Source organism: Moschus berezovskii, chromosome 12 (assembly GCF_049115385.1).
Source record: "Moschus berezovskii isolate FMDL1 chromosome 12, NW_MosBer_1.0, whole genome shotgun sequence".
NCBI classification, from domain to species: domain Eukaryota; kingdom Metazoa; phylum Chordata; class Mammalia; order Artiodactyla; family Moschidae; genus Moschus; species Moschus berezovskii.
This window is the reverse complement of record NC_142471.1, coordinates 68,358,255-68,381,698: the sequence shown is the minus strand read 5'-3', so window position 1 is coordinate 68,381,698 and position 23,444 is coordinate 68,358,255. Positions and strand designations below refer to the sequence as shown.

The following is a 23,444-nucleotide window of genomic DNA, read 5'->3' as shown; positions in this document are numbered from 1 at the left end:
CAGGTGCTGGTCTCATCTGGCTAGGGAACCCCTTATAGGCTCTGTTCCTCAGTCTCCTAGTCTTGGTGGAAGCCAGTTCAGTTCAGAAGTTGTAGCCTTCCTTGCCTTTTGAGTGGAAGGAAGAAGAGAATCCCTCTACCTCCACATGTGGTGTTAAGGAGGTGAACCAGCCTATTTGGGCTGCTTCTGGATTCCTTTCAGGCTTCCTTGTAAAGTGAGTAAAGGCAGGTCCAGGGCGCGGGGCAATAAACAGAGCACTTGTTGCCCTCCATTTTAAGGACCCATCTCTTGGCCTATTTAAATATACCTATGCTCAGAACTCCACATAAGAGTCCCATCTTTTCCTAGAATTTAACCCCCAAAGGAACTGCCCATGCCCTGTCCCTGTACCCATGTCTATACCAGGTCTGTGGCAGACCCCCAGAGTCAGGGGAAAGCCAGAAGTAGGGCATTCCTCCCCAAAATAATCCTTCCTTCAGCTACTTGTCCCTTTCTCATGCCTGAACTCTAACCACAATTCCTACTGGGTTAATTGAATCAAGTGCTTGGAAATTAATCCAATTGAAAAGATTAAATGTGCTGGGGTCACTTCAGCTGAAGCTTTCCATCTCAGCAGGTTACTCCTCTGGGGGAGCAATTGGGTAGGCAGGATTACCTGGGACACTGCCACCATACCATGAAGATACATCAGACATTGCCCCCCACCAGTTCTCATGGCACTTGGGGGGTTCATGGGGTTGGAGCCCAGGAAGCATTGTGGGGAAGGTCAGACAAGTAGGCTCAGCCATTCAGTCGCCATTACTGGGAGCTGGAGATAGCCCAGCCCTATGCCTACCCCTTGCTTCAGAAAAGTAGCTAATGGAAGGAGCCTCATAACAAGGACATTGCCCTCCACCTTTGCTTGCATCCCCAGACCCCTTCCCACATCCTCTGGAAATCAGAGGGAATCTAGGACAGGGCAAGTGACGGAATATAGCAGGGCAGGAAAGTTGAGAGAGAAAAAAGGAACAAAAGAGCAAGAAAGTCTTGAGAAACTGACCTGGTTCAGTCTTTATTTTCATTTTCTTCCCAGTTGGCTAGCAGAGGTCATTAGATCATGGAAGAAAGCACCCTGAGGGCAAATAGGGCCCAGAGACAGGGTTCTGCAGTGGGTGAGGGTAGGGGTCCTTATGAGAGAAAACTGTAGTCCACTGGCCTGAGATGAGCCTGCCTTAAAGGCTGGTTGACCTTTACATCCCCTTTACACCTTCAAGCGGGCTGGTCAATGGTGGGGGCCACAGAGACTCACACATCGGCAGAGAACCACAGAGAAAATAGGGGCTAGCCAGTGCTGAGGGTGGGAGCAGGAGTGCTGAGAATTGGCCGGGGAATCCTCCCAGTGGGGCCTTTCTGGCCCTGCACCCTCCTCCACCCCCAAGACCCGGGGGTTCAAGTTTAGGGGGTAGTGTTGCCAGAGAGCTGGGCTCCTTCCCAGCACTTCTCTGCTCACCCTTTCACCGGGTGCCTCCCCCGTGCTGCAAGGAGGAGGGGGCGGGGGTAGGGGGAACCAATCCCGGCAGCGCCAAAGAGGGGAGGTGGCGGTGACAGCGCGGGGAGGGGGCGGGAAGAGAGGCGGCTCGGCTCCAGCTCCGTGTTCTTCTCCGCTCTACCTCCGGCTCTGCGCTCACCCACTGCTCCAGCCTGCCGCTCCTGCCCCAGTACCCCCAGGTGGGTCCTAGACATCAGAGATCCCCTACTCCTCGCCCCAGCCCGGACTCTCCGTACACCAGCCCCCGAGAGCACGCTACGCCGCCAGGGGGCGCCGTGTGAGCTCCCTATCCCGGCCACCCGGCGCCCCCTCCCACGGCCCAGGTGGGGACGGGAGGGGGGCGCCGGGGGCCATGCGGGGCCAGAGCCGTAAGGAGAGTTTGTCCGATTCACGAGACCTGGACGGATCCTATGACCAGCTCACGGGTGAGTCGGGGGGTCGGGGGGCGGGGGAGGGAGGAGGGTAGATTCCATCTCCCCTAACCCTTAAGCTCCTTTGACCCCTGCCAGGCCCTTACCCACACTCTGACCCATTACCAGGCACCCTCCCAGCAGTTCTGGGCAACAGGACACTGAGGTTCAAAACCTTGGGTCCCGCGGGGGATGGGGATTCAGGGGAGAGCAGGTGGGCAGAGGCAGCAGGTGTGGGAATGTGTGACACAAGGCTAGGAGGGGGTCTAGAGTGGGAGATGTTACATGTGTGAGCACCTGTCATTCTCTGTGTGTCTGTGTATATGTGTGTGTGTGCGCCTCCCACAGCTGGTTGCCATGTGCCCTGGGCTTGGTGACAGCCAGAGTTAGTGTGATTGCTTGTGACTCTGCAATTGTATGATCCTGTCAGATGTTTCAGTGAGGTTGTGCAGAACCCAAATTGTACTAATGAAGTTGTTTTGACCGTGTATCTCTGTTCTGTGTGCAACTGCTTTGAGTGTGTGATTCTGTATGAAATGCCATGTGACTACCAGTATGTGTCAGGTTTTCACTTTATGGTGGTATGCCTGTTTGTAAGACTTTGTGACTGTGAACCTCCTGGGACAAGCATGTGTTAAAGTGGGCTGTGTTGTGTTTTGTGATTGTGAGACTGGTTATATTGGTGTTTGATACAGATTGTGTACTTTCATGTGGTGATGTCTGCAGTAGGGCTCTGTGTCTATGACATAACTTACCCTTGCTGCCTCTCTGGCTTCCTGGTGCAAAAAAGGGTCCTTAGTGCACACCACTGCTTCTGCTTGTTTTCCACAAACAGCCCAGTGGACCCAAGGAGGGACTTGCATCCATCTACCCAGCCTGGCTTCCAGGAGTGACACCCAGCTCCTGTGGGGAGGCTTTGGTTAATGCTGGGTCAGTGCCCCCACCCAAAGTATTTAGAGATCATTCTTAACAACTGAAGCTCCTTCAGCCCCCAACAGCCCTCCCAAAACTTCACCCAAACCTGGAGGAAAACACACCCTCTTGCTTCCCCTCCAGACCCAGAGACAGAAGCTTTAGGCCTGGGAAGTGCCATGTGGCCTCTTCTTATAAGTATCTTCCAAACCACTTTGCTGCCCAGGCATCCTCTCTCTCCCACACTGGGGAGATATGTGAGACCAGTACATCTGTGCCTGTGCATATTCCTGGGTTTGGTAGGCAGATCCATGTGTTTGTGTGGGTGACTGTGTCACCTTGTGTACATTTCCATGTACGTGTGTTTCTGTCTCATTGTGCAGCCAACCCAAGAACTCCAACAGAGAACAGGAGGAGGGAGACTGTCTCCCCTGTGTCTGAAGACAAGCTGAGAAGGTGAAGGGAGGCCAAGATCCATGCCTGTCTTGAGAGGAGTGAGGTTAAGACTTGGGGATGCCAAGAGGACTAGGTGTGACTCACCCACCCTGCAGAGGTTCTAGTCCCTAAGCCCAGACTCCCAGAAGAGGGAGCCCTTCCACTGAGGCAGGCCTCAGATGTGACCTAGATGCGTTTCAGACCCGGGTGGATTCCAAAGGTCCAGCTGACAAGCTCTGCTTTGAACTCTGTTCTCACCAACTCAGGATCCTTGAGAGTAGCAAGGGCCCCAGGGCCCTTATTAGCACCACAGTAGTCAGTGTTTGCTTCCTGCTTTAACTGATTCTTCCGTTTCATTTGGGCTTCCCTGGTAGCTCAGTTGGTAAAGAATCTGACTGCAATGCAGGAGACCCGGGTTCGATTCCTGGGTTGGGAAGATCTGCTGAATCAGGGATAGGCTACCCACTCCAGTATTCTTAGGCTTCCCTTGTGGCTCAGCTGGTATAGAATTTGCCTGCGATTCTATAACCCAGGGAGACCTGGATTCGACCCCTGGCTTGGGATGGTCCCCTGGAGAAGAGAAAGGCTACCCACTCCGGTATTCTGGCCTGGAGAATTCCATGGACTGTAGAGTCCATGGGGTCGCAAAGAGTCGGGCACGACTGAGTGACTTTAACTTTCAGTTTTCGCTTCAGTGGAATCATCCCCTCCCAACTTGTCCATTTGAATCAGAGATTAGGTAGAAGGGGGGAAGCCCTTGTACTGGAAGATAAAGGAATGGAAGTGTGAATGCCAGCTCTGTTTGACTTTTGCTCTCTGAGCCTCACTTCTCTCATCTGTAAAATGGAAAATACTACTTTCTACCTCCCTATTTCCCAAGGGAAATAGTTCAAATTTGACAATCATCAAAGAATTGTGTTCCATGTCAGCATCCACACGACTTGGAAAGTGGGAAAAAAGACTACCAGAAGCTCTCCTTTCGAAGGAGGGCTTATCTTTAGCAGGAGATAAGTGGGGTTGGGAAACCAGTATTAAGGCCTTGGGTGTAGAGACGCCTGAGCTGAAGCCTGAGGTGAAGTCGTTGTCCGCGGTGCTGAAGCGCGTGAAAGGCGGAAGTGCAGCGCTGCTATTCAGGTTTCCAATGTTCCTTGTGCAGGCTGGATTCCTTGAATCGAACTTGGTGGTATCCTTCGATTTCAGTCATCCAAGCCTATCAGGCTGACAGGGAGGAGGGGACGCTAAAATCATACCTCAGGGCATTCTGGGTTGCCCCAGCCACTTTCCTTACTCCCACCCCAGGCTCAAAACAAATCTGAGAGAGAGACTTGAGGAGAAACCAGTCTGAGCCCCGCCCCGCGTTCAGCCCCTCCAGTCTTCCCAGCCCATCAGGACCGTTTGGCAGTTCGATGAGGTGAGAAAAGGCAGTAATCAGCAGTTGTTCTGTCCAAGCTGGAATCAAGGAAAGAACTGAAGAAGAAAGGAGAGCTGGGACCTGGGTGGCCAAGGCCTGAACTCGGTCCCGGGTCTGAGATCTTCGGAGTCGCTTCTGTTTGGCCATAAATATTGTTCCGAGATTGGGGCGCCCCCGTGTGGTCCTAGTGAAACCATGCTTGCAGAGCTGATTCCAGATGGGGATGTGTCCAGATTTTGTTCCACGAAGTTCAGAGGTGACTTTCACCTCCTAAATGTAGGATTTTCAGCCAAAAAATATGGAATCCCAGTCGGAAGAGTGGGATCCCCATAAGCTCTGTTAGAAGGTGTTAGTGGGCCCTAGAAGGGTTTACTTTGGTTATAACCAGTTAGGGGTGAGTCTAGGAAAGGGGTTAGGGCCAGGACTTCGGGTAGGGGGGCTTTTCGTCGATGCTTTTGGCTGACAGTCAGCATATGGGAGAGTCTGAACCCGCTGAACCAGGACATAGCGACACAGAACAGTTCTGTGCCAAATATTCAGAGCCAGAAGCCAGAGATGGTAGGGGCACATCCCTGCCATCCCTCTGCCTCTCCAATACACTGGTCATTTCCTCCTCGTCCCTTCTACTCCCTCACCCATTGGTCCAGGAAGTATGGAAGTGTGGGGAGTTGCCATGACAACTAAGTCCTCTAACCCTTCCCCTTCTCTGTCAAAAATGGGAAGAGGAGGGGGCGATGCGGCAATAAAAAATGTTTTCGCTCTCCGGATCGTTTTTCAAAAACCATGGTTGCACCCTTCCCCACCGGAAATTCAGAAAATGTTCCCAGAGAAGGCTCTGAGGGAGAGTCCGTGCTGCCCCCTTCCAGCCCCTCCCCAGTCAGAACTTTGGGGGCGGGTGCTTCAGACGATGGGGGCCAGGGTGAGTTCCCCTCTTATGACCTGGAGAGGACGGGAAGCGGATCGCGACTCTACTGCCTGAGACTCTGGTCCTTGTGGGTTCGGCCCTCCCGCGCCGCCCACGCGGGGCCCACTCCTTGGGGGCGGAGATCAGAACGCCCCGAGCCTTGGGGGTGGAGCTTGGCCACTGTGCTCTCGGCAGGACCATGAACAGATGCCCCCGCAGGTGCCGGAGCCCGTTGGGGCAGGCAGCGCGATCCCTCTACCAGCTGGTGACTGGGTCACTGTCGCCAGGTATGAGGAAGGGAGGAAGGGGCTGGATCCCTGAAAAAGTAAGCGAAGAAGTGAAATAAGAGCCTTACAGAGGTGGGGAGAAAAAGGGTCCCTTACAGAGATGGAAGGGGCAAGATCCCTTAAAGAAAAGAGTTTAAAGGACAACACTCCAACAGAAGTGGAGCTTTGGATAGGGTCCCTTAAAGAGAAGGTGGGGGACATAGGAGTCTTCAAAGGGGAAAGGACAAGAGGCATCACGGTTCCTCACAATGGTGGAGGAGGGGGCAAGGCTTCTCGGTGAGAGCAGAGGTGGAGACCTCAAGCAGGTGGATGTGGGAGGTAAAAGGAGGGGGACAGGGATAAAAGGAGGAAGCTTACAGCAGGCGGGGAAAAGGCAAAACCCTTTACTGAATTGCTTAGTTGAATGGGATCTTAAGATGACTAGGGGCAGTGTGCAGGAAGAAAAAAATCCTGAAGTATGACTGGACCAACGTGAACTCAGCTAGTGAGTTTATGTATGATGGGATGGATAGATTTGTGTGGCATAAGAATTGCATGTCACTGTTTTGTCTATCTCTGGGAATCTGAATTAAGGGGGTTTGTACATCACTGGGGTTGTGATCACTGGGCCCATGCATCCTTGGGGTTACATATCCCTGGGATTCTGTGACACTAAGACTGTGCATACTGGAATTCTGTGCTTTAGAGTTGGGTTAAGGGCTCCTGAGTCACAGTAAGTTAGCTGTGTAGATTTCACAAGGTTGTACCTTGGTGTGGTATTTGTGGAATTTATATGGCATGTGGATTGTGGGTATCATATAAAGGCACTGCGGATTATGCACACTGTGGGTTTCCTTAGAGCTGCCTGGGTAGGGCCCAAAACACCCAGCACCCCCTCCTCACCTGGCCTGGGGAGACCAAAACAACCTAGCCCATGGCATTCTGGGATCTGTAGTTCGCTGGCTCTCGCCATGGTATCTCCTTGAGTCCCTGGAGTATAAGCAGGCCTCTCCTTACCATGTGCTTCCAGAAGGAGGGGCCATGGGGCTGAGCCAGAGTCATACTTGGATGTCTCTTGGGGAGCATGTGTCCTCCGAGCCCCTGCTTGGGCCTGTCTCAAGTGACAGATGGCTGGAGCCAGGCAGAGCCAGCTCTCAATCATAGCAGGCATGACTTCCAGGCCCTAAAATAGCCCCAAGGCCTAGGGAGGTCATTAATCACCTGATGCAGCTGGGGGCTGCTGTGTCCTAGCCTGGCTGGGGATGGAGTTGGGCTGAGGGCTGAAAGAAGGGTCTTCACTGGCTGGGTCCTTCACTAGGGGAGCAAGGGCAGATAGGAAAGTGGGCTGGTTACCTAGAAGGCAGCGTTTCTCTGGATTTGAACTTCGTAAAGTAAATGACCGGAGAAGGCAATGGCAAGCCACTCCAGTACTATTGCCTAGAAAATCCCATGGATGGAGGAGCCTGGTAGGCTGCAGTCCATGGGGTCGCTAAGGGTCGGACATGACTGAGCGACTTCACTTTCACTTTTCACTTTCCACTTTCACACATTGGAGAAGGAAATGGCAACCCACTCCAGTGTTCTTGCCTGGAGAATCCCAGGGACGGGGGAGCCTGGTGGGCTTCCATCTATGGGGTCACACAGAGTCGGACACGACTGAAGTGACTTAGTAGCAGTAGCAGCAGCAAAGTAAATGACTCAGTGATAGGGGTATTTCTATGGTGAGATTTGAGGGACCTAAGGAAGAGTTCACCTAATGCTTCAAGATAATTTCCCTTCAGCCCTCACTATGCCTGAAGAGCTTCCATTAAGACTTCACTCCTCTGGATGAAGAGCCAAGTGGCAGAGGGATGCCTCGGGAGGACAGACCTCGGCAAGTTTCTCACATGGCTCAGAGCCTTGAGAGGTCTCTGAGTAGGGGAAGAGAGAGCCTGAAAAGCAACTTGCTCTTTCACTTCTACTAGATCCTCCCACCAGAAGCATGGGTGATTTAGGACTTGGGTCTTTGAAGGGTGAGGGTAAGGTTTAGAGGGAAGAGGAGGGTCCATGGACAGGGCAACTGGCTGAATGGTTGTCCATCTGTGAATCAGCAGCAGAGAGGAGGGAGATACTGCTATGCTGCCTCTTTCAATTCAGATAGTCTGGCTTGGCATCAAAGGTTTCATGGAATTCACCCCCTTTTTGGTCTTATCACTCATAGCTCCCCTAATATGAACTAAGCTTCAGTCACTCAGGATTCCTTGACCCCCATACACGTTGGAGAGACAGACTGAAGGAGCTGGCAGATCACTAGTTCTGGTTCAAGTCTTGATCTTTTATCATCTGTATTGTCATGGGAAAGTCACTTCTCTTTGAGCTTCAGTTCCTTCATCTGCAAAATGGGTATAGTTCTACTCTATCTGACCATGTCAACTATAATAATAGACCCTACTAGTAGGTCTGTTATGAGAACTAAATGAGATAACATGTGCAAAGTATCAAGAACATAAAGCATTCTCAGTAAATGCTCTTTGTTAAGGCAGACTGCTGACCTTTTAGCCATCCTTAAAGAACTAGCTCAAAAAACACCCTTTCCAGGTTTTTCCTGGGCTCCCAGTTAGAGCTCATTTCATGGCCTGTTCTTAAACAGTTCCTAGTGGATACACAACAAATATTTTTTTAATGAATAGTTGCCTTATAGTTCTGTCAAATGGCTGTCTCTTCCTGCCCAGGAAGCCAGAACCCTGTTTGGTTCACCTTTGTTGCACAGTCACTGGCTCAGAGCCTGGCATTCAATTTGTATAGGTCCAATATTTTTAATATCTTTGCCCTCTAGGAGCTAAGAATCTAATTGAGGAAACAGGATTGATCCAGGAAGACCTGGGTTCAAATTTGCAACATCCTTTCTTAGCTAGGTGACATTGGGTGAGTTCCTTTACTTCTCTGGGCCTCATTTACCTCATCAGTGAAATGGGCACAATACTTTTCATCTGCCTACTTCATGGGGTTGTCATGAGAAGCCATGGAAGTAACAATGTTTGTGGAAATGCTTTATAAATTGTTAAGAGCTGTAGAAATGTAAGCAGGGGAATGTCTGTTATTAATGATAGCAGCAAACAATTATAAACAGTTACTCTCTGCTTAGAATTATTCTGACAGCTTTCCATGTATTAGTTCATTTAGGAGGGCCTCAAAACCATACGAGATAGGAAATTGAGGCACACAGAGATTAAGAACTTGCCCAGTTAATTGCAAGTGGCAGATATAAACCCAAGGAGCCTGGCACCCTCACCCACATTATTTCCTACCATGCTATGCTGCCTTTTACTGTTCCCACTAATAACATTACAAATTTAGGTTCTGAGTTTTGAGGGTCTAACAGTGAGTACGCTAGAATTTCAGGTAGCTAGGAGCCTGCTGAGGGCTGGAGGTTCTGAAGAAAAGGGAATTTAAGCTGTCCCTAAAGGACAGGTAAGAATGTAGGACAGGAGAGCAGAGGGTGGGCATTCCAGGCAGAGGGACTAGCAGGAGCAGAGGTAAGAAACAGCACTGAGTTTCCTGTGTTTGAGGGACAGTGAGGAGGCCAAGCTGACTCAAAAAAGAGATCTGCTGATGAGAGTAGGGGAAAGGTATTAAATGCCATACATGGATTTTGGATGGTGAGAGGGAGATACTGAATATTTGCTCATTTTATCTGTAAACCCTTCAAAGGTGTGTAACCTTCAAAGGTGTGAGAAACCAAAAACAATCCCTGAGTTGACTTCTTCAAGGAGTGGGGACGGGCAAGCTCTTGCCCAATCATTCCCCACGCCTTCCCAAGGATGTTGGGAGAAGGAAGGGGTAAGATATATGGTGTGAGATGAAGTCCTGACCCCCAGTGGTAGCCTTGTAGAACTGCAGATCTGTGAGCCTTAAATGAAGCAGTAGGGACTGGCACCCATCCCCAAGTTGAGTTCAGTCACTCAGTCGTGTCCGACTCTTTGCAACCCCATAAACTGCAGCATGCCAGGCTTCCTTGTCCATCACTAACTCCCAGAACTTACTCAAACTCATGTCTATCAAGTCAGTGATGCCATCCTCTGTTGTCTCCTTCTCCTCCTGCCTTCAATCTTTCCCAGCATCAGGGTCTTTTCAAATGAGTCAGTTCTTCGCATCAGGTGGCCAAAGCATTGGAGTTTCAGCTTCAGCATCAGTCCTTCCAATGAATATTTAGGACTGGTTTCCTTTAGGATGGACTGGTTGGATCTCCTTGCAGTCCAAGGGACTCTCAAGAGTCTTCTCCAACACCACAGTTCAAAAACATCAGTTCTTTCTTTATAGTCCAACTCTCACATCCATATGTGACTACTGGAAAAACCATAGCTTTGACTAGACGGACCTTTGGTGGCAAAGTAATATCTCTGCTTTTTAATATGCTGCCTAGGTTGGTCGTAAATTTTCTTCCAAGGAATAAGCATCTTTTAAATTCATGGCTGCGGTCACCATCTGCATTGATTTTGGAGCCCCCAAAAATAAAATCTGTCACTGTTTCCATTGTTTCCCCATCTATTTGCCATGAAGTGATGGGACCAGATGCCATGATCTTAGTTTTCTGAATGTTGAATTTTAAGCCAAATTTTTCACTCTCCACTTTCATTTTGAGGCTCACACAGAGACATCTCAGAGCTATATAGGGAAGGAAGGGTTCCTCTGGGGTTAATCCTCCTAAACTGGGCCTCCTGTGTGGGCAAGCTGTCTATGAATGGATCCACTGTAGTGTAATGTAGTTTAGAGTGCAGGCTCAGTCAGGATGGCTGAAAATTGAAGATCTGACACTTACTGATCTTGGAGATTTGCTTAAACTCCTTTTGCCTAGTTTTCCCACCCGTAACAGTACCTCATTCATAGGTTTATTGTGTAAATTCAGTGTGATGATGTCACACTGCACATTATCTAGCACATACTGAGTGCTCACCAGATGTGGCGGTAGTCAGAGGCGGGTGTCTTCTGGCTCCTTGGCTCAGCAAGCCCCTCTCCTGCCACACAGCACCACCTGGAGGGGTCCGGAAGATGGGGGAGGAGCTCCAGGGGCACACCCGGGCTGGGCAGCTCTCCTGGAAGGGTCAGGTTTCCCTCTAGCCCTGGGTTTCTCCTGTCTGCTCTGTAAAGATTCCCAAAGAGCAGGCAGGACTTTGGCAACTCCAGAGTGAGGCCCCTGCCAGAAGGAAGGGAAGAGCACACCCTTCCTTTCCCAATCTTCCCAACCCAGGGATGGAACCCAGGACCCCTCATTAAAGGTGAATTCTTTACCAATTGAGCTATCAGGGAAGCCCTTCCACTCCCAAAGAGGTTGATTCTCTGGGTCCTAAAGTCAGCTTCGATGAGTCCCCTGCCCAGAGGGTCATGTTAGGGCTAAGCAGCCTTTTTTCCCTGCCCAGGCTATTGGACCTAATCCTCCCTCCCCTGGACCTCAGTTTCCCTGTCTGTGGCCAGGGGGGATAAGAGTGCTTCCCACCTTTTAGTCTCCATGGCAACCTCAATCAATGTAGGTGGTGTCCTCCTGACTGGAGAGGTCACTGCCTTCTCCTCCCTCATGTTTTCATACAGTTTCATGCAGATACAATTACACAACCACCACAGACCCATACTCCTAATTATAGGATACATCCATATTACCAATCTTCAGACCCCCACGTTACAACCCTGCTAAAATACAGATACCTGGAGAATCCCAGGGACGGAGGAGCCTGGTGGGCTGCCGTCTATGGGGTCGCACAGAGTCGGACTGAAGCAACTTAGCAGCAGCAGCAGCACACTTTATATACACTCAGAAATACTCCAATACACTCACACACACCACAGACACTCAGGTTACATACCCATATACACCACACACATCCCTAAGACAGGTGCACAATCGTGTAAACACACAGAGATAATATATAAGAGGGACACATTCTCTGCACACAAACACAGGAATATACACACATGAAGGCACCCAGACACCCATAACATATTCTTACGCATGTGTAGTTCCTAGTTTCTCTGTCTTACACACACACATACACTGCTAGCCCCTGACTTCTAAGCATAGGTCTTCCCTCTGCCCCTTTCTTTGGCACAGAGTAGCCACAGGGTGTCTGAGGGAAGCTGTCCTCAGGGGGAGAGGCAAGTTACTGCTCCTCCTCTGGCCTGGCCTGGGCCGTATCCTTCACACCAGAAGCTCCGGAGGAGATATCAATCTATAGGCTGAAGTGGTCCCTGAGAAGAGGAAGAGGCTGTGGCTGGGAGGCTGTGGCTGGGAGGCCTGTGGGGAGGCGGGGTAAGGGGGGAGAGGGAGGAGATCCGGGGAAGGAGCAGAAAGGGAGACTGCAGGCGGTCCTACTCAGTCTGGGGAGCCTGAGGGGGAGGAAGTGTGAGTAGAGCGGGCCAGTCTCAGCCTGGGGGGCCATGCCCCAGGCCCACCATGAACCTGGAAGGGCTGGAGATGGTCGCTGTGCTTGTGGTCCTCGCCCTGTTTGTCAAGGTCCTGGAGCAGTTTGGTCTCTTTGAGCCTGTCTCCTTGGAAGGTAACGCAGGTATCTGAGCAAGTCTGGTCTGCTGGCTAAAGGGACAGTGCCTACAGGGTTGGGGACTTTATGACTAGGGTGGGGGCTGCAGGGGTAAGCAGGTTAGTGATGGGATGGGGCATCTGGGGGAGGGGAAGAGAGAAGGTGGGGGAGTAGGACATCATGGAGAGGTAAAGAGGGGGACTCAAAGGGTGGATCTGGGGAGAAAGAGAGGGAATCTGGAGGACTGGGTGTTGGAGGGAGGTGAGGAAAGATGGCCAGGAGGCAGGGAGGTGGTGAGGGGTACAGCATGGGGGGACTGGGACTGGGGATAAGGAGAAACTGGAGGAATAAGGAAAAGTCTGGAGACAGGCAAAGGTATCTGGAATAGAGGAAGGAGGTTCTGGGAATCCTGAGATAACACCAGACTTCTGTGGGGGCGGTCCCCTTTTGGGGTCAGGGACCCACAATGGCTCTGAAGATGTGTGTCACTCTCCACACCTCCATCCTTGCAGGTTTGGGTCACAGTATGTGTGGACTCAGTGTGTGAGAGATACAGGGGTGGTGTGACTGGGTATTCACGTGTGTAAGAAAGGACAAAATGTGTGACTACTTGAACCTGTGTATGTGACAGGGATGTGATTGAGTGTGTCTGAGTGACACTGTGTGTAGCTTTATGACATGGCAAAAGTGCCTGAGGGGCACAGAGTGTGTGGCTGAGCCTCTTGGGGTATCTGATTGTGTGTGTGGCTATTGCCAGAGTTCCTGAGGATATGCTAGCTCCATACCCAAGGCAAAGGATGGGATGGGTTCTGGAGGGACAGGAGTTGGGGATACTGTGACTGAAACATTCATAGATCAACTCTGGTAGGAGAGTGAGGGGTGGATCAGATCAGGGACCCTGCTTCCCAAGACCCCTTGCCTCTCCTAGGTCCTGTCAGGATCTGAGGGCAGAATGGGCTCCAGAGCCTAGACATTGTAAGTGGGAAGTCAGTTCTCCATCTGACCCCACAGTCAAGTGGGAAGAGTGATACTGAAGGTAGAGAGGGGAACATGTTCTGCCTTCTCCAGGGATTTTTAGCCTCTCCTTTTTCATACCAAGAACTGTGCAGCTTCATAGCATGGCTGTTCCCCAGTTCCATTATGGACAGGAAAACAGGCAAGAACCATGATAAGAGGACTGCAGGGTAGACATGTGGGAGAACTGAAAAGATGTAAAGGGAGTTAAGGTCAAGAAGAAGGCTCATGAATTGCCTGCTTTAGGGTTCAGTAAGAGCAGAAAAGTCTTAGTCTACCCTCCATCCTCTGCTGCATTTATTGGAGTGGGGTGAGGTGCAGGGATTGGTGTTGGATGCATTGGGATTCATTCAGTCCTGAAAAGATGAAGTCAGTCAGGATCTAACTTGCCATCCCCTTTAGACTCTTGGTGCAAGAAGGGGGTGGACATCCAAGGAAACACAGGCATCCTGTCAGCTGAAGGCACCCCCTTTCTCTCCCCAATTCAGAAGAGCCTAGAGGAGACTGAGTCCTTGAAGCAGGCAGGGGACCAGAAGGGGGCATGTGTGAAGAGGGGGAGGTTGGGAGAGGTGCGGGAGCCATCCCCCAGTCCAGAGGCTACTATACCACCGGAGGCCCCCCAGCACAATAGGCTTTGGGAAACCAAAGTCTGGGCTAATGGAGCCCTGGGCCAGGGGCCAAACCGCCATCGATCACCCACCCAGCTCACTGCCTCCCTCCCTCTGCTCCATAGCTCCGGGGGAGAGAGGACAAATGGGAGAGAGAGGAGGTGCCAACTTCAAGTAGTTCCCTCCTGGGAGCAGAGCATCTTCCTGAGGGTGGAGCCTGGCTTGGGAGGCGGGGCCTGTAAGGGAGCTGGGGTGTCAACCTACCACTAAAGGAAGTTGGGCCCCTCCAGGAATGGACTGAAGCCAACTTCAGTCAGTGTGCCAGGTCCAGTGAGCTCTGACCCTGGAGTTTGGAGGTGGGTGCAGCCAGGAGACAGACAACATGGACTTGCAGGGTCTCCCTGGGATACAATTAGAGCCATGGGGTACATATGTGAGTAAGGGGAAGTGAGGAGAACTGTGATTAGTGGACTCTGGATAGTCCTACATGACAACAAAATACTCACCTCCAAGGTCTGTCATTGCCTCAAAGTTTGCTGTCATTTCACCTTCAAAAAGAAAGTCATACTGGAAAGGACTGGGAAGGGACATACTTTTAGGGTGGATGAATTAGCTGAGAACTCTATTCTGCTGGCATGAAGATTCTAGGTGCCTTGAAATGAGGGATTATAGGAAAGAAAGGTGGGTGTGCCCAGGGCAAATGCAGGTTCTGAGGGTAAGGTGCACCTTAGGTATCTGGTGCCATGGGCATCTAGGTCACAATATGATATGAGCATGATGACCATACAGTGACATGATGCCCCAGGGTCATTGTGTGTTCTTTGTGTGGTTTGATCGGTCATGCTGTGTGTAAGATGGCCTATATGGCCTACATGTCTGTCTGGTTTTTCCTGGGTCAGTCAAATTTGTGTATGTTTGTATTAAAGAGTAAGTACTAGGTCAAAGTAGGTGTGTCTCTGTGTGTGTGTTCATGTGTTGGGAGGCCACTGGGTTTGAGTGAGGTGCTGGGAAGGATTGGGGGTGGGAGGAGAAGGGGACGACAAAGAATGAGATGGCTGGATGGCATCACCGACTCTGTGGACATGAGTTTAAGTGAACTCCAGGAGTTGGTGATGGACAGGGAGGCCTGGCGTGCTGTGATTCATGGGGTCGCGGAGAGTCGGACACGACTGAGCGACTGAACTGAACTGGGTACAAGCTGTCCCTGTGTGGCATCCATCACTCTGTAATTTATTGTTCTATGTATACACACCTGTCACTGTATATGTGTGTGTGTGAGAGAGGTGTCCTTGGGTTGGACATCATCCTCAGAGGTCCAGCTATATAGCACTGGAGCCAAGGACACTGGGTCAACAAAGACTGAGGCCAATATGCCACTTCTCTCCGCCCCTGCCATCTTGCTGTCCCCAGCTGTGTCCCTTTATACAAGGTGCCCAAGCCACCTTGGTGGACCTTCCCTGCCTGTGAAACCCACTGGACTCCCCTAACCGGCCCCAGCTACTCTCTCCACCTTCACCCCCCATCTTCCCCCAACACCCGCCCCCAGACGGGGTTGATTTGTGATGATGGGGAGGGTACAGGGAATGGAGGGACAGCGGGGTTAATGTTCCCTCCTGGGGTCTTCTCTCTTCCCAGGCCACCCTCCAGGGCCCACTAAAAAAGCGCTGAAGCAGCGGTTCCTCAAGCTGCTGCCCTGCTGCGGGCCCCAAGCCCTGCCCTCAGTCAGTGAAAGCAAGTGCCTCTCCTGTGCTTCCGGGGGTGGGGCCCGTGTGTGTCTGGGGTGTGAGGAGTGCGAGAGTGCGTGTGGGCGTGATCAACTTGGCAAAGGTGGGCTGGCGCTGGCTGCTGACCCTTCTGTGAGGGGGCGTGTTTACCCAGGGAATGTGTGGGCGTGGTCAGTGTGGAGGCGGGGCCTGAGTGTGGGCCATCTGGGTCTGCGAAATGGGCGGGATCTGGATTTGGGGGCGTGATCTGGATTTGGGGGCGTGGTCAGTGTGACAGGCTGAGGTCTCTCTGATCCTGTGTGAGTGTGTGGCCACGGTGGCAGAGATGGGACCAGGTGACCGTTAGGGTCTGTGCATGGGGTTGTTGTCTGGCCGCCCTCCCCGCCCTTGGGCATATTTTGGACTTTGAGAGGTAGGTTACCAGTGCCTTGACTAGACGGATACAAGTGTAAGGGCCGAGTCCACCTTCCTTCAGATACCAGGATACCGGAGTTTTCTAGGACCAGCCTGGTCCCCAGTTGAGTGACCTCGCTTTGTCTGTAGGCCTCAGTTTCCTCATCTGGGCCTTGTCCACCTCACAGGATTGTACATACTGCATTTTGCAAGCTATAAAGACCCGGTTTGTAGTCACTACTTGAGAATGTCATTGTGTTTGATTCTGCTGGGTCCCACATGGGGGTAGATTCCAAAAAAGGACAGGTGTGATATGCATAAGGTCCGATTTGTGTGTTTCTGTGCTCATTCGTTACGTGTGCCTTTGCGTGCGCGAGGAGATGGGGAGTGTGCATTGTAACAAGCAGGTCTGTGAGATTTGCTGTGAGTGTGAGGGGCGAGGTGTGTGCAGTTGGCCGGGTCTTCCGCTTTCTCGGTGACAGTTCGCTCCCTTCAGCATTAGCCGCCCCAGCCTCCCTCCGCCCCCACAGACCCCGCCTGCTGGACCCAGGTGACTTATTCTCCTGGTGGGGGGGGGTGCGGGGAACTTTGGGAGCCTGGGTTGGGGCATCTGCCTGGGGACTGGATGGTGGGAACTGGGGTGGGGCTGAGATGGGGCTGGGGTGATGGCCTTCTCTAAGGCACACTAGGGGTGTGGCAGGAGTTGGGCTAATGATGGGGCTTGGCTGGGGCTGGGCGAGGCATGGCTCAGGCATGGCTGGGATAGGCGGGGCTTGGCTGGAGGGCTGGGTCTGGGCGGGGCAAGGGTGAGGCTGGGCAGATCTGAGTTTGGTAAGGGAAGACCCGGAGTTCCCACCCTCAGAAGTCCCTTCTCCAACCCAGTTTTCCTGCTCCTGTCCTGGGATGAAGATGGGACTGGGGGCCTTCCCCTCCAACCAGGGATCAAGGGTCCAGGGGTCAGCGGTGACTCAGACCGCTGGCTCTGGGGCCAGGCCTGGCCTTGGACTAAGCCCGCTGATTAACTTTAAAGCTGACTTGGTGTCTTCTTTCCTTGCCTTGACGTCCTTGGCTCGAGTTTAGGGGAACTGGCAGGCTGGTCTCCCGCGTCGGAGATGGGGGAGTTGGGTAGTTAAGTGATTTTGAAGAGGGGTCATGGGGGACAGGCCTGAGGCGCGGCTGTCCCCCCCCCAACCGCCCCCACCCCGCAGACAGCGTGGAGGATGAGTTTGAATTGTCCACCGTGTGTCACCGGCCCGAGGGTCTGGAGCAGCTGCAGGAGCAAACCAAATTCACGCGCAAGGAGCTGCAGGTCCTGTACCGGGGTTTCAAAAACGTGAGTGCAAAGTTCAGTCTAACTGGGGAGGTACGGGGTCTGTGCAGGACTTTCCTCGCTTCCGGGAGTGAGAGCGATGGGGAGGGGAAGGGACAGCTCCTAGATAGGGGTGCCTGCCAGTTTAAGAAGGGAGCCTGTAGACTTGCCTGTCCGCGCTGTGCTTTTTATTTGTGTGCTTGGGAGAAGTCTTCCCTCCAGTAGAAGAGCTACGTGGTGAGCCCCCTAGAGACGCAAAGACTTCCCCCCTCTCTGGGAGTCTCTGACCACGGAGGGTGGGGTGGGAACGTGGGTGAGCAGACGGTCAGTGAGTAGAAGAGGGTTTCCTCTCTTCCTTCAGTCTGCTTTCCCTCCCCACCCTACCCACAGGAATGTCCCAGTGGAATTGTCAATGAGGAGGACTTCAAGCAGATTTACTCCCAGTTCTTTCCTCAAGGAGGTAAGGAGACAAGTCCTTGGGGAGAGGTTCTGGAGGGTTTGGAAATGCCAAGTGAGTGGGATTGGCAGAGCCCCACAGAGGTAGGGAGGTAGGAAGTCTGCCCCTGTCTGGAAGCCAAGCTTGCCCACACTTATCCTGCAGACTCGAGCACATACGCCACTTTTCTCTTCAATGCCTTTGACACCAACCATGATGGCTCAGTCAGTTTTGAGGTGAGCTGGAGGAGGTGGGCCAGCCCAAACCCAGAGAGAGGGTTGAGTGAGGTACCTGAAGACTCATTTTCCCCTGCCTCCTTCCTAGGACTTTGTGGCTGGTTTGTCGGTGATTCTTCGGGGAACCACAGATGATAGGCTGAACTGGGCCTTTAACCTGTATGACCTCAACAAGGATGGCTGTATTACCAAGGAGGTGGGGGGCAACTGAAGAGCTGGGGGTGGGGGGTTATATGTGTCTGGGGACGGGCACAGGGCCCCTAGGGGGGGAATGTGACCCACACACATATGCATCACCAGCAAGGGCTGAGGTCTACCCCAGGTCCCAGGCCTTCTAGTTAGGAGGCTGGAGGCTCTGAGGAGGGATCCTCTTCTCTCTTGGTCTAACAGGAAATGCTTGATATCATGAAGTCCATCTATGACATGATGGGCAAGTACACATATCCTGCACTCCGGGAGGAGGCCCCAAGGGAGCACGTGGAGAGCTTTTTCCAGGTGCCTGGGACTGGGCAGGCTGGGTTTTGGAGTGAAAGGAAGGAGGCAAGGTCCCAGGAGGGAACTTACCCGAGTTTTGCCTGCCTCTCTCCTGTTATCCCTCCTGTTTTCTCTACCTGACTACCTTTTTGCAGAAGATGGACAGGAACAAGGATGGCGTGGTGACTATTGAGGAATTCATTGAGTCTTGTCAAAAGGTACAAGGCCCTGCCCTCTACATTTCCCTGATCTGGATTCAGGGCCTGATTCAATAATGTAGGAGAAAGCTCCTTTGGGCAGAGTACCATCTCCCTAACTACCCCCAATTCTGAATCCTTTTCCTTCATAACTTGGGGAGGCCTGTCCCATCCCCACCTCTCTGATTGTCTCCTTCTTCACTGTCTCTTTCTGTCTCTGAACGTCCCTATATTTGAATCAGTGTTCTTTTCCCTTTCTCTGATAAGCTCTTTTTCTTTCTTTTTCTCCAATCTGCCTCTCCCACCATGGCTACAGGACGAGAACATCATGAGGTCCATGCAACTCTTTGACAATGTCATCTAGCTCCCCAAGAGAGGGGGTCAGTTGCCCTGGGGGGACCATGCTCTAGCCCTAGTCCAGGTGGACCTCACCCTTCTCTTCCCAGGTCTGTCCTCATCCTAGCTCTACCCTGGGGGCTATAGGAACCCAAGAGCCTGGGGATTTAGTGGTCCATACTGCTGGAGCTGAGGGGGGTTGGGAGTGGGCAGAGTGTATCTGTGGTGGGTGTTCTCAACTCCCAACAGCTCCCCCGTCCTGCCTGAAACTCAGTGCCAAGGGTGCCCTGTTACGGGAATTGAGTGGTCCTTCCCCTCCCACCCCCCAACTGAGAAACCACAACACTAGGCAAAATGTCTCCTGCTATGGTGCTTCCCCCATCCCTGATCTCATAAACATTTCCACTAAGATTCCCTTATAAAAAGGCTGTTCTGTCCTTGCCACTGCCTGGCCTTTCAGGCCAGGGCCTTTGACAGTGCTGTAGGAGGGGGTCAAGAATGTGGAGGGAGTAACCTTGGGTCTAAGCCAGAGGGTAGGCCCTAGGAGGCAATTGCAGTAGAGAGCCAGAAAGGCCTGGGGATTGTCAGTGACAGCATACCAGGCCAAAGCTTTGAGCTCTACAGGTCTGCCACCCCAAGCCATCAGAATATGTGTTTCCAGGCTCTTCAGAAAACCTTGGAAATATCCCCAGAAAATTTCCATATACTCCTCAGTATCCCAGGAGAACCTGGGATCCAGATTTTGGCAGATCCCTGGAATTTCTTCCTCTCCTTCCTTCCTGTTTGGGTAGTGGTGGTGGCAGCAGGGGGAAGATGGGTGACAGTTGTCTTGACTGATACCTGCCAAAGTTTCAGCCTACCTTCTCTGATGGCTACAACTTAAGTTTTCATTTGCTATTTGCTCTAGACCTGGAGGCATAGAGTAAGTCAGGGACCACCTGTGGATGCCTTAGGAGAAAAAGGAAGGAAGGAGGCAGATATAGCATTTGAACCCAGTGTGGGGGCATTTTGAGAATTTTTGATATACCCAGGCTCTATTCCTGCCTCCCCACATAGCCTCCTCATAGCCTACTCAGAGTTTCCTTGTGCTCTAGTCAATCTACCTAGAGATGCCCCTGAGCACACTTTGAAGGCAGGGACCATAGGATCCAGGTCCCACCTCACTGTCAGCAGCCCTGCCACACTGCTACCCTTTAATATATCTGCTTGTCCCATTTAGCTCACTTTCCCAGTCAGCTGTGAACTGAGGCGGAGGGCCCCCAAGGAGTCCCCTTCCTCATAAGAACACTGTTGACTCCTTTGCATTTTTGGTTCCTCTGTAATTTTTGTAAAATAAGAAATCACCAGATCCAATAAAACACAATGGCTATGCACAGGTTGCTGTCTCTGTCTTTTTGTCCCTCCTATCCCACACATAAACTCACAACCCCTAACTCATACAGCCTTTTAGATCCCAAAGACAATGCTTCCTTTCCTAGAGTATGGCCAACCTTTGGCGGGAGATCAAGTCACATGTTCTGGAAGAGTTGGAAACCTCCTGGACCTTAGAGAGGCTCCTGAATCTCCCTCATCCTTGGAGGAGACAAGGAAGAGAAAGATGATTGATGTCCCAAAGACTATGCCAAGCCAGCTGTCTTGTGGCTAAACATTCTTTCAAGTCAAATCAAGAATTTCTAATTTACATATTAATACATCTTAGTTAATTTCAAAATGCTTTTAAGAGGGGAATTCCCTTTAGGTTCTTTTTTTTTTTTTTCCTTTAGGTTCTAATGAAAGTTCCTTTGTGTAAACATTCCAGCTAGTATAGATGAACATTTGTGTCTGCACTCTAGCCAAGAATGATGGGGGAGCTGATGAAGTAGACCAAGGACAGGTCACCATGGAGCAGTTGACACAAAGGGTATTAGAAGCTTCCTGTGTAGCGTAGGAACCTTTCTTTGTTCTGCTCCTGGAGAGGGGCTGCCAGTGCTAAGTTCCTCCCATCCTTTCTCTAGGGCACTGTTATGTGGTAACTAAGCTTTACAGTCCATAGAAGGGGGATCAGACCTTCTCTTCCAACATTGTACATACACACATTGACAAGATCAAGGGAGGGGTATGGTGTCTGAGAAACAAAACCTTACTTCCAGAGTCCTTCATTTTGTCATCTGTTTTTGCAGCTCACATCATCACATAGCTGTCTGCTCCTTAGGTTCTTGGGTTTCTTTGGGTCACAACCCCTCTGTAGGATCTAATTAAATTTGTGGACCTAAAGGAAAAACATAGCAGTTTTCCATATATTTTTGTGTCCCTGAAGCCCATCCATGGGCCCTAATTAAGAACCTGTGATCTAGTCCACCTCTCAGTCTTCCATTGTACAGAAGAGGAAACAGGCCCAAAGAGCAGAGAGGACTTGCTCAAGATCAACCAATGAGTTTATAGGAGGGTTGATACTAGACTCAGTCCCCCAAATCTCTGTCCAGGGTGACCTTGGAGCACAGTGAAAATCTGTGTGTGAAAGATGGATGCTATGCATGTCATGTATAATTGAGACAATGTAACACTGTGACAGGCTGTCATGTTGCCCTATACTTTTCCTTCCAGGCACTTATCAGTTTGTAACTGTATATTCAAGTGTATTTATTTGAGTGATTATTTGTCTTTTTTGTTACACTGTAAGCTCCTGAGCACTCCTTGAGTGCCTGGACTAGGTGTTTTCCCCCCTTACCATCCTATCCTGGGGCCTGGCAAGAATAACTGTATGATTTGGATAAATGGGCATGGTAAGTATATGTATATAATTGGCTTAAATATGGAGATGGTCTCTATATTTTAGGGTACATTCAAGCTTAAGGGAAGTTGAAGTCTGAAGCTGAGAATTTCCAGGAACTGAGAAGTACCGCAGAGCTAGGGCAGACAAATGGGAACCAGGAAAAAAAAAAGAAAAGACAGGAGGTTGGGATCTGATCATTTTTTTCTGGCCACTGTTCAGATTCTGAATGTTGTTAGCTGCTCCATCTCAAAACACTCTTTTTTATTGTTTTTCTTTTACCTTTCTGGCCATCCCTTCTCAGTCCTCCCTTGATAACTCATCCTTCTCATTTGGAATATTAAACATTGGTCCCCACAGCTCAGACCGGAGCCTCTTTTCCATAACACATCCAATCCCATGGCTTTAAACATTATCTATATGCAGGAGACTCCTAAGTTTTTATCCCTAGAATTCTCCTCTGAGCTCCAAGACCCACATAGTCACTAATTGCCTATTTGACAAATTCAAGTAGATCTATAATGGTCATACTTAACATGTTCAAAATGGAGTTTTGACTCATGCCTTCCTAGTCTTCCCCATCTCAATGAATGACATCATCTACCTAGTTGCTCAGGTCAAAATTTAGGAGTCTTCTTTTCTTCTTCCACACTTTCCCTCTACTCTCCCTTAATTCATCACCAATCCTGGGAATTCCCTGGAGGTCTGGTGGTTAGGACTCTGGTGCTTTCACTGCCTAGGGCCAGGTTCAATCCCTGGATCTCTAGGGGACTAAGATCTCCACAAACCATGCAACACAGCCAAAAAAAAAAAAAAAAAAATCACCAATTCCACCATCAAAGGTTCACCATCTCTCTCCACTGCTGTTCCTTAGTCTAAATCACTATCATTGCTTAACTATATTTTCTTACATCTGAAGTAGACCTTCCTTACTGTGGTTACTTTTCATCATATCACTAGATTTCCTCCCTTCATAGCACTTATCACAAACTGAGTTCCTGTGTGTGTACTGAATCTCTTTCTCCAACCAGAATGTAAGCGCTGTGAGAGCAGGACCCTATCTTGTTCATTCCTCAACTGTTTATCACAGGCCTGATAGGCTATGATTCCTACTGTAGGTGCTGGGGGGTAGAGGTGTGTTATGGAGAGAAAGGATGTGGCAAGAATTGCCCTTTAAGCTTGAGAAGTACAGATATGGAAGGTGGATCTTGCCTGGGTCACGGACTCCAAAGTGTTGACTGTGGAGAGTAGATGAAATTGTGGCTGATGACTTGCTACCAGTTGCCACAGTGTAAAGTGTGAAGTAAAGAGGAAAGTGTCACGAGACTGGGGGCTGGGGTCACCTGGAATACCAGCTCCAAAATCCCCAAAGGACCACAATATCCAGTGAAGCTGCTATGGCCCCCCACTGTCATCATAGAAAGTCCCCTAAGAAAATACTTGCTCCTAATCCCCATCTTAACACTCCAGGACTAAAAAGAGGGACTATAAGAGTCTGTGGAGCTACAAGTTGGTCTACCGCAGAAGGAGTCTAATATGAGACTGAAGTATAAGATGGACAGTGTTAACTGTTAATAATCAGAATGAGAAGAT

General features: G+C 50.8%; 1 protein-coding gene across 6 annotated transcripts; it reads left to right on the top strand.

The window, feature by feature from the left end:
- Window positions 1–43: 43 nt before the first annotated feature.
- Window positions 44–20,546, top strand: KCNIP2 (potassium voltage-gated channel interacting protein 2). 6 transcript variants are annotated; one of them, XM_055424811.2, is made up of 10 exons: window positions 44–1,953; window positions 15,633–15,728; window positions 16,566–16,664; window positions 17,323–17,447; window positions 17,814–17,883; window positions 18,025–18,095; window positions 18,184–18,291; window positions 18,486–18,590; window positions 18,725–18,787; window positions 19,083–20,546. In XM_055424811.2, the coding sequence occupies exons 1-10, from the start codon at window positions 1,881–1,883 to the stop codon at window positions 19,128–19,130; spliced, it is 858 nt and encodes a 285-aa protein (XP_055280786.2). In that variant the 5' UTR covers window positions 44–1,880; the 3' UTR covers window positions 19,131–20,546. The 6 variants fall into 6 exon arrangements, 5 of the variants coding, with proteins under 5 accessions (XP_055280786.2, XP_088698408.1, XP_055280784.2 ...); XM_088842282.1 differs by having other exon boundaries at window positions 16,611–16,664; window positions 18,725–20,546; XM_055424809.2 differs by lacking the exons at window positions 44–1,953; window positions 15,633–15,728; window positions 16,566–16,664 and adding an exon at window positions 2,018–5,887.
- Window positions 20,547–23,444: the final 2,898 nt, after the last annotated feature.

Bases quoted from the DNA above. Each gene is read 5' to 3' on its own strand.
- KCNIP2 (XM_055424811.2), top strand. From the start codon at position 1,881: ATGCGGGGCCAGAGCCGTAAGGAGAGTTTGTCCGATTCACGAGACCTG. The intron at 1,954-15,632 runs GTGAGTCGGGGG...CTCTCTTCCCAG, and splicing joins ATCCTATGACCAGCTCACGG to GCCACCCTCCAGGGCCCACT. The intron at 18,591-18,724 runs GTGCCTGGGACT...ACCTTTTTGCAG, and splicing joins ACGTGGAGAGCTTTTTCCAG to AAGATGGACAGGAACAAGGA.